At 42.0% G+C, this 15,469-nt stretch overlaps 1 protein-coding gene across 1 annotated transcript in view; it reads left to right on the forward strand.

Moving 5' to 3' along the window:
* RTF1 (RTF1 homolog, Paf1/RNA polymerase II complex component) overlaps window positions 1-15,469 on the forward strand; it is a 2,150,039-nt gene that overhangs the window by 788,575 nt on the left and 1,345,995 nt on the right. Inside the window, exon 11 of the mRNA XM_044074060.1 lies at window positions 13,987-14,094. Within this exon, the coding sequence (XP_043929995.1) occupies window positions 13,987-14,094 (108 nt within the window). The remainder of the gene's footprint in view (window positions 1-13,986; window positions 14,095-15,469) is intronic.

A 15,469-nucleotide genomic window follows, 5' to 3' on the forward strand; every position in this document is an offset into this window, starting at 1 on the left:
TAATTTTTTAGAAATTTTTCAAAGGCAGGGTTTTGTAAATTATTTTATTCAATATTTACATAATAATAGATTCAGTTTGAGTTTTAATGGCCTAGTATAAGACAAAGTACTATTTTTAGATGTGTTATTAGAGGGTGGTGTTGGGAGTGGTATTTCCACTAGGATTTATATAAAATTTGATGATGGTAATCAATATCTAAATTAATATAGCTGCCACCCTCCACATACTCTGTTAGCTCTTCCCCACAGTGAGTTTTTGAAGTTGGGGTGGCTGTGTAATAATGATGCAGAATCAAGAACTACAGTACACAAGGGACATGTTTATTAGAAGAGGTTATGATGTAGAGAATCTGACTAAAACTGGATAAGTTTATTTGTAATAGATGTAATAAGTAATCGATCCCTGAGTATAATAGAGTGGGTTGTTTTATGAAGAGAGATGAGAGCAAACAAAATTTTTTTTGTTGCCACATTTAGTCCCTTTAGTCCAGAGGTCGTAAACCTGGTGAAGTATTGTTTTTTTTTTTATCCCAACATAAAGATTTTTGTAATGAGGTAGAACATAAACCAAGTATTGCCTTTAAGAGGGGAAGAAATATCAGGGATATTTTGGGCCACGGGAGTTTTTTTACCCCCTTTGGAAATACCTGATAGTTATGTGTATAAAATTGGGACTGTGTCTTGTGGTAGATGTTGTAGTTGCAAGTATGTGGTACAAAGTTGTAGTGTTGTTAATGGCAGGAAGTATAATGCAAAAGGTAATTTTAATGGTGACTCAGACAGAATAGTTTATGCTTTGTGGTGGCTGTGTAATACGTTTTACATTGGGGAATGTAAGAGGACCTTTAAAGTGAGTCTCCTGGAACACTTGAGAGACATTAGGAAGGTGAGAATAGAAAGCTGTATTGCTGCAAATTTTAAAACTCACTATGGTCTGAATGAGGGGGGAGACTACAAGCTTCTGTTCTAGATCAGATTTATTGTGGACAGTTTGATAATATGGACATAAAAGCTAGATTGTTATATAAAGAAATAATTTTTATATTAAAATGACACCTTGGTTCCTAAAGGTCTTAATTTAGAATGTAATTGGAAGGCACTTCTGTAATTATTTAGCTATTTAAATGTTTAATTTATTAAAGTGAGTAATTGAGTAAGTGAATTGTGTAAGTTGATTTTTACTGGGGCTTTATTTGTGTTTTTTTCTTTTTGATAGTTTTATACTCTGTAAAGGCTTGTGAGCTGAGGTGGTAGCGAATCTGCTAATAAAGAAGTATTGTGGATTATCTGGCTGTGGACTTGTTATTTTTGGACTTTTTTCCGTGGTGGTTGTATTGTGTGAATTCATATCTTGCATACAAAATGTTCTGATGTAGTTCTTCAGAAATATACCATATTTTATTTTTTCTTCTAGGTATTATGATGCATCCTCATTATTGCAAGTCAGGTTCCACTCCTGACCGAAAAATAGTATTTGCTGCTGAAAACATTTTAATTCTTCCAAAATTCTCTTAAGCTCCATAATAGCAGTTTTAGTTTTAGGTAGAATATAAATAAACGCCAGTATAATCCTCCTTCCCTGCTTGATAACTCCTTACTACCACAAATCTACCATTACTGACTTTTTTCACCCTGGTCTGTTACTATTGAAGCATGTCTGGCAATCAGTATTATGACTATCCCTTTATTTTGTCCTTTATACTGTGTCAGTCATGAAATTATTTTTTTTTCAAATTCACATTGCTTATTTCTATCCAGAGGTGTGTCTTGCAACACTGCTATTTGCAGCCTATATGAAATGTCATTCAGTACAATACTGTGAGGCTGTTTATATTCCATGATATAGGCAGAATAGCCATTATGGTAGAAAGCTATTGCTGTCACCTGTTATACATAAAGTTGGACGTACGTTTACAAGAACTGTTTAGTTTATGTTCATACATTGTTTTTCAGGCTGATCTTTTTTGTACTTGTTTCTTCTCATATCCATTTGAACCGTGTCATATTTTTTTTCAATTTTCTTTCTATGAAAATTTCAAACAAAAAGCTAAATAATCTTTGAGAGACCCCATTCCATTAATGTAACGACAAACTCACCACTTGTATACATTTTTTTGCAAATGAAGTTTACTCCTCCAGATAAGAGCTGGTACCCAGAATTTTAGATTAGGAAGTCTGTGCCAAAGTGATTGTTACCGCCTGTGTTCCCACTAGCACTAATTAATGTAGTTCCTTTTCTTATCTCACTTCCCCTCCCAAATGTGAAAAACAGAATGCTTTCAGTAAAAACACTAACTTAGCCCTAAGAGAAAATGTATTGGCTACCTTTAAGTAAATAAAACTCTGCACAGTTCTGTTAAATATATTGAAGCACTAAGGCTGCTGGAAAGGTAACTGCATATATGACTTACCCACTTTCCACGGTGTCAGACTTCATCTGTTTTCACTGAGCTGCTTGCCAGTATGTCTATAAATGTTAGCAGTGTGTCTTGTACAATTCACTCAGCAGATATATGCCTGCAAACTTCTCACTCCAAGTTGTAATGAGAAAAAAAATGCATTTTTGTTTTCAGTTTACAGTCTTAATTCCTTAAAAAGTGTCTGCTTTTCCATAGTTTAAATCAGTGGCATTTATTTAAATATCCATCTCTGTAAAACAGGATAATTATGTTAATTCTGCACAGAATGTATTCCGTGCAATGTTATATTCCCCACCACAGCAACTGTAGACCATAATATTATATCTGAAGTAGTTTACTTCATTTGATCTTCAACCTATAGGTATTGGATCCGAGCCGGCAACTTCACAAGCATCTGCTGAGCTCCAAGCTCCTCACCTACCCATAATACACCACCACTACATTCCAACCCCCAGATGTCATTTGCCGCGGCTTCGCAACGCATCATGATCCTTGAGCTCCAGGTTGAGTAGATTTTTGCAGTGTTTCATTCCCCTGTTTCTTAGTTTTCAGTGTGTCTGTTGGTAGTATATGTCTCCTCCCTTTTTCCCCCTCGATGGTGTGTCGAGTGTAGGTAGTTTTCTATAGTAGTTCTGTAGTAGTCGCACTTCCCCCCTACCCCCATCCTTCTGTGTGTTTGTGATTTTGAGTGTGTGGTGGATGGAGAGTGTCTTTAAAAATTCTTTTTTTTTGGGATTGGTTATGTCTGATCTACCAAAACAAGTGTTCAAAAGAATGCACTGAGTGTGGCCACTAACTGTCGCCTGCCAACAGCCACACTCTGTTCTTTGTTTGGGTGCTGCCCATCTGTCAATGGATTGCAGTATTTGCGCGGGTTTTAACTTGCCAGCCCTTAAAGACTGTAGGGCTTAACGTATGATAAAGAGCCTTCTCACTTCTACAGAGGCAGCTGCCTCCAGTTCTACTTCAGACACAGCTGTGACCACCTCTCCTTCGACTCCCACCCTTGCTTCTCCTCCCTCCCGGGCTGGAACTCATCCTCCTGCTTCTAGGCCTATGGAAGGAAATCATAGAAAGGGCAGAGAGAAGGAGAGAGAGAGCATAAGAGCAACAAGAGGAAGAGGTCCCCAGACCTTTCGGCTCCGACCGGGCCTCCCTCCAAACTTCAGACTAGGCACCAACCTGACTCCTCTCAGCTCCGATCTCTTAGGTTTTCTCCGGAGCTGGAGGAACCCAGGGCATCTTCTAGGACTTCGGTTCTCCGACCCGCCAGGTCGGAGTCCGTGGCTTTGTTGCGGTCTACCCGCAGTCTCTAAGAAGCTGACATGGATAAAATGATGCGGAGATTTATTCACACACAAATTCAGATGGGATTCTTGCCGGTCCCCTCTCCCTCTGGAGGGGGGAGCTCGCTTCCCTTCTTTACATCTATATCTCCTTCTCTGATCTGACCCCCGGTTTCGGAGTATGTGGATCCGAGAAGTTCCCTAGTCAGGGGGTCATCGCCGATGGTACCGGTTTCCTCGACGCGGGCAGCTGCCTGGAGCATGTCTGGTCCAACTAGTTCGGATCCGAGTGGCTCTCAGAGCCATAGTCTGGGTGTCAGATCCGAGCGGGTGGAGTTTTTTCCGTCGGCTCCGACCTTGGGTCACGGCCACCTCCTCGATGCTCCGTCTACTTCGGGCCCGGCTCCAATTCCCATGTCAGATCCAGGGAGAGCGGCTCTCTTACTAGTGTCCCAGGAAGCTTGCTCTCCGGCGTTCAATGTTGTGGAAAGGTTCTCTCCAATGGGTTGAGGCCCTTGACTATTCAGACTCCGCCCCGACTCCCTCTGTTTAGTTTGTGAATCTTGTAATTTTACCACAGGGACAGCCCATGCTCAAGGACCCCCAGGCGGTTTCCCTTGAGGAACAACAAGTAGTTTGCAAGCCCCCTCCAAAGCCCCACCAGAGAGGTTCCTTGCAAGCATACGTGCAAGAAGGGGCACTTGGAGTCCCTCACTGATGACACTGATTTGGATGATGGGGAAGGTTCCCCCAGATCACCTCCTGAGGTTGTCTTCTTCGGAGACATCATGGAAATTTTGCCCAGTGGGGAGGTTGGTCCACCTCAAAACCTTCCTCAGACAAATCAGTGTTCCTGGAGGCTTTCAGCATGAGCCCGTCTACTTCTTGGGTGTCCCCCATGGATCCATTAGTGGACTTGATCACCTTGTGGGCTTAGAAGGAACCAAACACTGTGGAACCAATCCGTAAGCGCTCAGATAAAATATTAAGCCCCCTGTGGACAGACCTGCTTGGAGTAAATGGTCCTTGGTAGACGCTATGGTGGCAGCAGCTGCCAACAAGAGGGAACTTGCCCAGGAGAGTTCCTTGGTCCACCCTCCTGACCGTGAGTCTAAGATGATGGATCGTCTAGGGAAGCGGGTTTATGCGTCAGCACCCTTGTTTATCAGTGCGCTGAACTATCTGGCCCATGTTACTCGACTACAGTGCAGCCTGGTTAAGAAACTGGCTGAGTCACCCCCCCCCCCCCCCCAAAGTCCCATGTCGCAGGAGAACAGGGCTGCGTTCTCTGGAGGATGGCTAGCTTGACAGCAGTTTCTAATACGTATATGCGACTCCTCTCGCACACGACTGAAGGAGCAGCTAGGGCGGCTGGGTCCGGCGTTTCCATGAGTCGTGACACCTGACTCACTGTCAGTTAATGGAACCCTTCAAGGAATCTTTTGGGAATGCTTCGTATGACGGCTCTTCCCTTCTTTCTCACTCTGGACCAAGGTGTCACGGACGGTCTTACCAAAGAGGGAAGACACTGTCTGCCATCGGAATCCACTTCTCGAACCCTCAAAGATCCTTTTCCCGGAATCAGCGAGGGCAAAAGAAGATGTGATTCCGGAAGTCTCAGTATTCCTAGGACACTCGGGAGCCCTTCTTCCACTAGAGGCAGAGGGGGACAGGACAGACACTGCCCCAGAGGCAGAGGAGGTCTGAGGAATTTTGGGTCTCGAACCATTCTCGGACAGGTCCACACAGCAACCCTGAGGGGTTGCCCAACTGCTCTGCTTTGGAGGCAGTCGGGGGTCGCCTGTCTTTGCACCCGACGGCATGGGAGTCTGAATCATCAGACTGTTGGATGCTTCAGATAATTTCCAGAGGCTATTCAATCCCATTTGTGGTTCTCCCTGCACCTTCCAAACACCTCCCAGATGTACCACCCGCTCAAAGGGAGGGAACAGCTCTAGAGTTTTCCAAGCTGCTACAGAAATGAGGCATCAAACCCGTCCTCCTAGATCAGTCCAGATCGGGCATCTACTCCAGGTTCTTTTTGGTGCCAAAAGACGGGGTACTTAAGGCCCATTCTGGACCTGTCTACTCTGAACCTGTCAGTTGCTAAAGAGAATTTCCGGATGGTCGCCTTGCAATCCATCCTGCCCATACCGCCAAGGATAAAACTGATGTGCTCGTTTGACCTCCAGGACGCCTACTATCACATAAAGATGCACCGAAGCTCCAGGAGGTTTTTCTGCTTCCAGCTAGGAGTCAATCATCAGTTTCGAGCCCTACCCTTTGGTCTCACCACAGCCCCCAGGGTGTTTACCAAAGTAATGGCAGCAGCTTCAAGGTATTCAGGTCTACTCTTACCTAGACAATTGGCTCCTTAATGCTCCCACCAAGCATCTACTTTGTCTTACCAGAGACTATTTCCCACATCTTGCACACTATCTAGGGAGTACAGTCAACACAGCCAAATCTTTTCTGAACCCTGTCCAGGTTATAGAATGCATAGGAGCACAGATAAACATGTTACAGACAAAAGTTTTCCTGACCGCGGAGAGAGTTCAAAACTTAAGGATGCATGTCGCTTTCATTTACTGATCTCATCTTCCCTCAGCAGATTCTGTTTTAAGGGCCCTAGGTTCTATGGCAGCAAAGATAACACTTCTACCGTGTGCTCGCTTACATATGTGAGTACTTCAGTGGACTCTAGCAGTGCAATGGGCTTTGTTTGATCTTCCGTTTTCGCACCCGATACACATAAGCAAAGTCTGCAGGTCGTCCCTTCTATGGTGGATACAGTCTTCGGAAATCTTGGAAGGACGACTTTTTGTCCCAGCCCCTGCCCAAGCCACAGTGACCACGAACGCCTCATAGCTAGGGTGGGGGCATTGTTCGGGAAGGACAGTCCAAGGCATGTGGTCCCCGTCCGAGACCAGTTTGCATAGAAACATTCTGGAGATGAGGGCGGTCCTTTTAGCATTGTAGGCCCTTCATGCCTTTCTACCCCTGAGAACCATTGCAAACCAGTCGGACAACATGTCGGTGGTCTGGTAAATCAACAAACAGGGAGGGACAAGATCTTACCCCCTTTGTCACAAGGCCATGAGAGTTTGGGAATGGACAATCTCCACTTGTCGTTTTCTGGTAGCAACGCATATTCCGGGGCAGTCCAACATTCTGGCGGACGAACTTAAGCCAGACTATTCTGATGCCTTACAAGTGGTCTCTGAATCTTTCAGTAGCAGAGCAGATCTTTCTAGAGTGGGGTCGGCCTTGCTGCGATCTCTTCGCATCTCCTTCCATTGCGAAGTGCAACAAGTTCTTCGCTCTGAACCTCCTGCTGGGGGAGTCCCCCTGAGATGCTCTAGTCCATGTTTGGACTCCCAGTCTTCTTTATGCTTATCCCCATGTACCCCTTATTCCAAAGTTCCTATAGAGGGCTTGTCGACTGGGGAGTAAAGTGATCCTCATTGCCCCGTTTTGGCCTTGCCAGGTATGGTTTCCCTTCCTTTGGTCTCATCTTCTAGCTCCTCCTTGGATCACATTTCGGATGTCATTTCTCACCCTTCGAGTGTCCCTCATCCGAACAGTCTGAAGCTCATAGCTTGGCTGCTACAGTCCCCTTAATTGCTAGGACTCCAGGGTTGTCTTCTTCGATCATGTCTATTCTGGTGGCAGCTCATAAGTCGTCCACCAGGAGGATTTATCGCAGCAAATGGAAGCGTTTTTCTATTTCAGCCTCTCAAAGGAGTTTAGATTCTTTCACGGCTCCCATTCCGGCTATCCTTGACTTTTTGGCAAATATTTTTCAACAGAGGGGGCTAGCTCGTCTACGGTCAAGGTTCAACTAGCCGCCATTTCTCATTTTCACGTTGGTGAGAACTCTGCTTCTTTGGCCTCTTCCAGATTGTGCAAAGCTTTTTGCAAAGGTACCTTCCTCTTACGTCCTTCTGTCAAAGATCCTATCCCCCTGTGGGTATGGTACTACAAGCATTGGTTACTCCTCCCTTTGAACCTGCAGCAACCATAGATCTTAAGTTTCTGTCTTGGAAGACAGCCTTCCTAGTGGCTATCACCTCGGCTAGGAGGGTTTCAGAACTTCAGGCTTTGTCTGTCAAGGTTCCATACATGGTTTTGTATAAGAACAGGGTTTCTCTTCGCACCAATCCCTTCTTTCTCCCAAAAGTGGCATCTGAAGTCACTATCAATCAATCCATCAAGTTACCTGTTTTCTTTCCAAATTTTACAAAGTTGAATACAAGTTGCATTTGTTGGATGTTCATAGACAGCTATGGTTCTATTTCCACAGGACCAAAACTCTTCGTAAATCTTACCAGTTGTTTGTGTCCTTTTTTAAACCATTTTTGGGAAAACCTATTTCCAAGGTGACCATTGCCAGGTGGATTTCTCTATGTATCCTTCAGATCTACAAGGATAAAGGTTTGTCGTCTCTGGGTCAGATTAGAGCTCAATTGACATGGTCCATGGCTACTTCTGTGGCCTTTTGGTCTAGAGTATCCTTAGACGACATTTGTTTTGTGGCTACTTGGTCCTCATGTCATACCTTTATTTATCACTATAAATTGGATTTAATTTCTCGAAGAAGAACATCCTTTGGTTTTGCGATGCTCCAGAATATCCTTCCTTGAGGACCAGCCAGGTGTTTAGTAGCTGGGGACTCTGTCCCACAGGTTGAAGATCAAACGAAGTAAACTACTTCAGCTAAAGAAGTTATGTACTCACCATAATGTTCCATCTGAGTAGTTCTACTTCATTTGTCTTCAACTGTCCCTCCCACCTTCCCCTGGCCTTACCATATGGACAGTGTTCAAAGCTGTCACTTTGTGTGCATAAGGTGTTTTGGATTGGGTTGTTTAGTGTAGGCTGCAGCAAACTTGATCGGAAGGTTGAAAGGTAGTGGTGTTGTATTATGGGTAGAGGGAGGAGCTTGGAGCTCGGAGCAGATGCTTGTGAAGTTGCCGGTTCGGATCCGATACCCACAGGTTGAAGACAAATGAAGTAGAACTACTCCGATGGAACGTTATGGTGAGTACATAACTTCTTTATTAATTTGCTTTTATATGGCGTTTCTTACCTTGTTCCAGTGCCTTATTTGCTTAAAAAGTGTCTATAGTTCCATAGTTTAAATCAGTGGCATCTGTATACATATTCACCTCTGTAAAACAGGGGAATTATATTAATTCTGCATAGAATGTAATCAGTGCAGTGTTATATTCCCCACCACAGCAACTCAAGACTATAGCATTATATTAATTTGCTTCTGTATTACTTTTCTTACCTTGTTACAGTGTAAATAAGCCCATAATAAACCAGTCACAAGTGGTGTCCCGCAAGGCTCTGTTCTGGGATCCCTACTATTCGGCATATATTTCTCAGAAGTAAAGGCAAACACAGGAGGACTATGGCTAACCAAGTTCTCCGATGACTGCAAACTGGGAGCCATAATTGACTCTCCGGCTGACACAGACATTCTTCAAAAAGGCCTTACTGAGACAGACACGTGGTGTCAAAGTCATGGCCTCAAGCTAAATGCCATAAAATGCATAGTCATCCCATTTGGGAAAAACAAAACACCCACGAATTACCACATAGGTGGCAACCCCCTTAACACAGAAGAGGTAATAAGAGATCTGGAGACCCAGGTAGATAGTAATCTCGCCTTTGACAATCATATTGCCAAAGTAGTTAGGAAATCCTTCTATGTGGCCCATCTAATTACTAAGGTGTTCCCATCTAGAAATAAAGAGGTTATAGTGCCCCTCTACTCGACACTCATCAGACCCATCATAGAGTACAATGCCCCATTTGGGATGTACCTCACAAGACACTTCCAACAGCTGGAAAGACCACAAAAGCACCTCACCAAGAGGATTACTGGCTTCAAACATATGTCCTAAGCAGCCCGACTGAAAAAACTTCAGCTGTACTCAGTGGCATATCGCTTACTCAGAGGTGATCTCTGCCTGACTTACAAAGTCATGTCCAACTCAGAATTGATGGACATACTCCACCTAAAGAAATCCAAGTCACTGTGAGCCACACGCTCTAGTGAGTTTAACCTCGCCACAACAATAAATAGAACATGCTGGAGGGATAGATTCCTGTCACAGAGACTCCCCATGCTTTGGAACAAAATCCCTAACTACATTAGGCAGAGCCCCCTCACTAACACTCTTCAAGAGAAGCCTTGACGAGTGGATGGGTAACAGAAAATACACCCCTGGGATCACTTCATTGGCTCTGCTTGATAGAGGCTCAATCAATGGGGCGGCGAAAGCTGACACACTCTGGTTAGGCTTATAAATGCCCTCGGGCAGATAGCCTAGTACCTACCTATGAACCTATAATACTGTATAACTTAAGAAAAGTACTTTCATCCTTTAATATCTTTAACGTGTACAGCTGCTATCAATAAGACACCTGCATACCTCACATTATAGTACCCCTGACTGCACATTATACAAAACTGCTTTACAACATAACATGCAGTTTGCATCACATACTTTTTTGTACAAAGTTTAACAAGAACAAAAACCTGTTTGTACTTAAGTTGCCTCTTTGGTCCCTTCAGTATCCTAAACATTAAGGTCATAAAGTTGAGTTTTTGCTTTATAGTTCACCCACTCACTGTAGTTTAACACAGACAACTAGATTCCAGTCTTTCTCCACCTGTTCTTGCAAAGCCACATTATATATGTGTATTTCTGTATCTAATGGGACTGTTGCTTTTCCCTTTTATTCACTAATTTTAGAATGGTGCTGTTCTCCATCCTAATTCTCTTCAACCATCAACACCTGTCTCTGATTTAAGTCCAAGATACTCCTATTTCTTCTAGTCAGTAGTAGTACTTCAGTGGTTCTGTTGCTCATTCATTTTTCCTTTGGAGCAACTGAAAAGGTTTTACTGGCAAGTTTGCTCTGTGGGCTTTGTTATTGCCAGAAGAATGAAAAGCAGAGTTTCATTCTGCTTGCTGGCTCACTCTTTGACTAAACATTTTTCTCCTTTAGCTTCTTATGCATTCAGAAATGGCTTTGATCCTCCAGGAAGGTATTCTGAAAAAAGGATAGCAACTTGAATGTCACACCAGCTCAACATTCAGATTGCTGAGGTAATCTTGCTTCTCTTCTGTCTTGTGTACAGTGAATAATCATTTTACACAAATGCTCTGCTCTCCTCACTTTTTAGCACTTCTTCATTCCACAGTTTTGTCAGGTGCAGCAGGTCTTTCTGTTGCTATGATTGCACCTTTATTAACATGGGTCTTGGCTGTTTTCTTATGGCCAGATTTGGAGCATACACCTAATGTGCTTTCACAGTTTTTCACAATTAATAAATCCTACTGTGGAATACCAGTTCGGTGTTTTTTCTCTACTTTCATAAAATTAATGTAGTCTGTTTCTTCCATTTTATATGGTATAACAGAACATTTAACTCCATAATTTTGTGAAACAGGTCTTCTTGAGAATCCACATACACAACCAGCGTTATTTTCATTTCAGCTTCTGAATTTTTGCAGTTTCTTTAGCTTGTATGAGTAGCTAATTAAAGCTGGTTCTGTTTTTCCAGCCTTTTTAATTTGATTTTAAAATAAATGAAACACTGAAGGAATAAACAAGAACCTCTGAGTACATCTGATTTATTTTTCATCTAAATTACTACCAGAAAAGCTGAAATTTGAAATTCTTTTTGCTGAACAGCTGCAAGATTCTTCCTAGCCTGAACGTTTTCTCCTTTTTTGGTTGATTTCTCTCTCACTTGCTCCAGATGACTTCTTTGCTGGCATCCGAGCTGTGTACTTACTAGCCACTAAACTTTACTCGATTTTTTTTAACACCTCCCCACCGAGTTTCATTTGTCACATGGGGAAAGCTGAAATCAACCAACCTGTTGATCAATGTGCAGCAGTCTTGAACTTCCATCAAGCATAGCAGTTGCCTTCCCCTAGTAGGTGACTAGGAGAATAAAGCTTTCTTGAAATGAGACTCTTGCTTAATACCTTCTAATTATGGATAGACTGCCAGTAGTACCCTGTGATTTGTTTTGGAAGCACTAACCAAAAGGCCCTTTTGAGCCAGCTTCCCCCATTATCTAAATTCTTGTTACTGAAAACACTTTCTGGTCTTTGTAATGTCATCCTGAAGGGTTTCAAGAATTGCAAAACCTGTTTGTGAGGCTCCCTTACTTTGTTTTTCACGCAGACCGTGTGAACCCCCACAGCTCCTTCATGCTGAAAGTTGCATGAAGAATAAATGTAAACCAATTCACTAACCTACCTGATCTTTTCCAAATTAAGCAAAGATGACTACATCTTGCTTTACATGGATGTCCACAGGTTGCTACGTCTAAGGAGATAAGAAAACCTGATCATCTCTCTATGTCCTGTTATCCACAAAGGAAAGGTTTAGGATCTTTGAAAATCACCCTTTTATAATAGATTTCAGGACTACTTGCTGAATTTTGCTGTGCTTTGACTTGCTGGCCCTGCTTAAAGCTCAGTTTGTAAAGGCAGTGGTGGTCACTTTGAATTGGTTAGAAATGCTGCAGTGAATATTTGTGCTGCAGAAACATGGTCTAACCTAAATGTTCACCAACCATTACAGGATGGATTCTGCTTCCAGAGCACATACTACCCTTGAGACCAGTGTAGTCAAAGAAATGTTTGCTTAGCTGGGGGCAGTATCCTAGAGGTTACAAAGATAGGTCACTTATCTAGTAAAAATAAAGAGCTGGAAACAGCGCACTCAAACCGCACTTTATTGTAGTCCACAACAGAATAAATCCACAAGAGTTAAACACCAAGGTAAACGCTTTAGAGCAAGTAAATGCGTTTTCGTCAGCTGAAAGCTACGACTTCATCAGACAAATACATTTAATTAATTGACCTTTATATAATAAAATTCAAAGAAAAAAAGACCAATGAAAACAATTGCATCCTGTTTAAACCAATAGTGTTATTGACCACCTAAAGAGCTCATTATAATAAAACCTTTCATAAAAAAAGAATGTCATGTGAATCTGTTAAAATCTCTTTAAAACATGGTTCTGATTTATAAAAACTTTTATAAAAATTATTCAAAAAAATCCTTAAATAATCAATTTCTTTTGAAACAATATAATTAAATAAGTACATTAAAAACTTTAATTAAATTCATGTAGAGCTGTGTTTTGTTTGTAACAAGAAGGGAGTAAAAGGTGAACAACAGTGCCACCTAATGTTCTTTAAGAGTAAGTTACTACTAATGAGTTTCATACTTTGGTTGCTCTCAATTTTAAGGCTGGGACTATAGAGATGCATTCATTTAAACCTGGTTGTTTGTTGGCTTCTAGTAGTATTTGCCAATATAGTTCCCTGTATTAAAGCCATTCTTCCCAAGGGCCTCCTCTTGTTTCTTTTTTCACCTGTTCCAGGACAAAGAAGGAAAACTTAGCCTCTTTGCAAGTTTTTGTATGCTTGAACAATGCATTGGTATCTTTTCCTTTTTGTATTTCGTATAGATGTTCATAAATTCTCCTCTTCAATACTCTTTCTGTTTTCCCAACATAATAGGAGATACAATTTGAACACGTTGCAAGGTAGACCACCCCCTGGGATTCACAATTGAATTGGCCTGTACTATAGATGTTCACATCTAAATGAATAAGTGAATCTAATTTCTAACCTAAATGTTCACCAACCATTACAGGATGGATTCTGCTTCCAGAGCACATACTACCCTTGAGACCAGTGTAGTCAAAGAAATGTTTGCTTAGCTGGGGGCAGTATCCTAGAGGTTACAAAGATAGGTCACTTATCTAGTATGTACTTGAGATTAGTGATGTTTCAGAAGTGTGTCCATCTTTTGGTAATGCAATCCTTCCCAGCCATCAATGTGATCAGGCCTGGGCACCCAGTTCGTTACCGTACCTTCCTGCATGCAGTGTAGGTACTGCTTTAGCATGTAGTTTTCTCTTTCTAGTTCTTCATTCTGTGCTGTACAGACAAAATGCAGAAAAGTCCTGGGAGAGACTGGAGCTTAGCAGCATCACGAAAAGAGGAAGAACAGAGCTGCTGTTTCAAATAATTCCAGATGTTGAGTAATCCTAGCGCATGCATTGTACGGTCCTAGATGTCACTGAAAAGACCTGTCTTAACAGATATAGCATTATGACAAGTACATAATTTTCATTTATTAAACATGTCAGTTTTAATATTTTTCATAATTTATTTGGTTCTTTAACGGTTCATTTGTGTGTGTATGTCATACATGTGCATTTTGATTTTCAGATGTATGCTGCTGGAATGCAACTTCCAAATCTGGATGAAATTACAAAAAAAGAGCACACCATTAAAGAAGCACTGAACTACAAGTTCAATGAACAAGACATAGAAGAGGTCAGTATTTGCATTTATGTGGTACTTTCTCATTGTTTTTGTTATATGTAGGGAGCTGTGGTGACCGTCTTTTTTTAAAGAAGACTGAATATATGACAGTATGCCTTACAGACATTTTAACAGCCATATTTAGGACTAGATGGATTATTAGGTTGATAAGTGGTGGGCATCTTTATAGTTTTTTAAGGCTTTCCCCAGAAAAAAAAAAAAAATCTCCCATCTATTGACATGGCTTTCTCCCTAGTTAGATGTCCTCCTGTATCATTGTAGCCATATTCTTCACCTTTTAGATCTCTTGCCAAGTAAAGCCCAACTTCTGGCCAGATACCAAAGCCTTTAGATCTTGTTTGTGCTGTATATCACACATATGCTCCCTGTTCAAAATGTAGGGCATAAAGGTGCTGTACAGATGCAGATACCCAGAACTTCTTAGCCGCCAATCTGAGTGCTGCCATTGCTCGTCAGATTGAATTCTCTTTGCTGTGTTGAATGCTTGGCAGTTAGATAAGTGCTCTATTGTTTGTTTTTTTTTTCTTTTTACTGTTGATCTTGTTTTCTTTTGATTACCTGAAGTTCATCATCCAAGAACAGAAAATGTCAGTGTGGGAGGAAGAAGGAGTTGAAGTCCAAGGGGAAGATAATGAATAGTCAGGAATAGTGTATTTTTTTGGGGTAATTCCCACAACCATACCTCCTGTAGTATTTGTAAGATGTTTGTGCCCAAGACACTCAGCCTCTTTTCCTTTTTTGCTTAGTTTCTTAAACAGCCCAGGGTAGTATGGCTGAATTGATTAACCCCAAAGTACTTTGTTAAGCAAGAAGGACAGGAAATCATGGCTGGATTTTTGGCTGTCCATTCTCCACTGAATGTATCTCTAGAAGTGGATAATAGCTCTGTAGGCCTTCCGGTGTATAATTCGGATTCCTCTGCAGCAACCTTGTTGAAAGCCAGCAAGGATCCTTCCTTTTGCACATCCTCTGAAGATTTGATGGCATCTGCTCCAGACGTTGGGGGGGGAGCCGCAGTTATTTACCTCAGAGGACCCTAGAGGGATTCTGCAGATTCTGGTCAGGGAAGAGGTTCTGGGTACTCTTACTGAATCCTGTTAGGGTTTGGAACTTCTGTTTTTTTTTTTTTTGGTTAGGTAGGGCTGACATCCCTACCAAGAAAAAAAACAGAAGACAAAATATTCCTCTGAACATCCTAAGGACCCCAAAAGGGAATGGCGGGAGTTTACTCATGGCCTGTTTAATGCTTTAATGGCCTTGAAACCTCCCCAAGGCAGGGTTTGTCCCTACTCCCACTTGGACTTCAACTCCTTCCAAAAGGCCTAGGGAACCTGATTCATTGGATGAGGATTCTGAGTCTGATGAA

Source organism: Protopterus annectens, chromosome 6.part0 (assembly GCF_019279795.1).
Source record: "Protopterus annectens isolate FY-2018-M chromosome 6.part0, PAN1.0, whole genome shotgun sequence".
Lineage (NCBI taxonomy): Eukaryota > Metazoa > Chordata > Ceratodontiformes > Protopteridae > Protopterus > Protopterus annectens.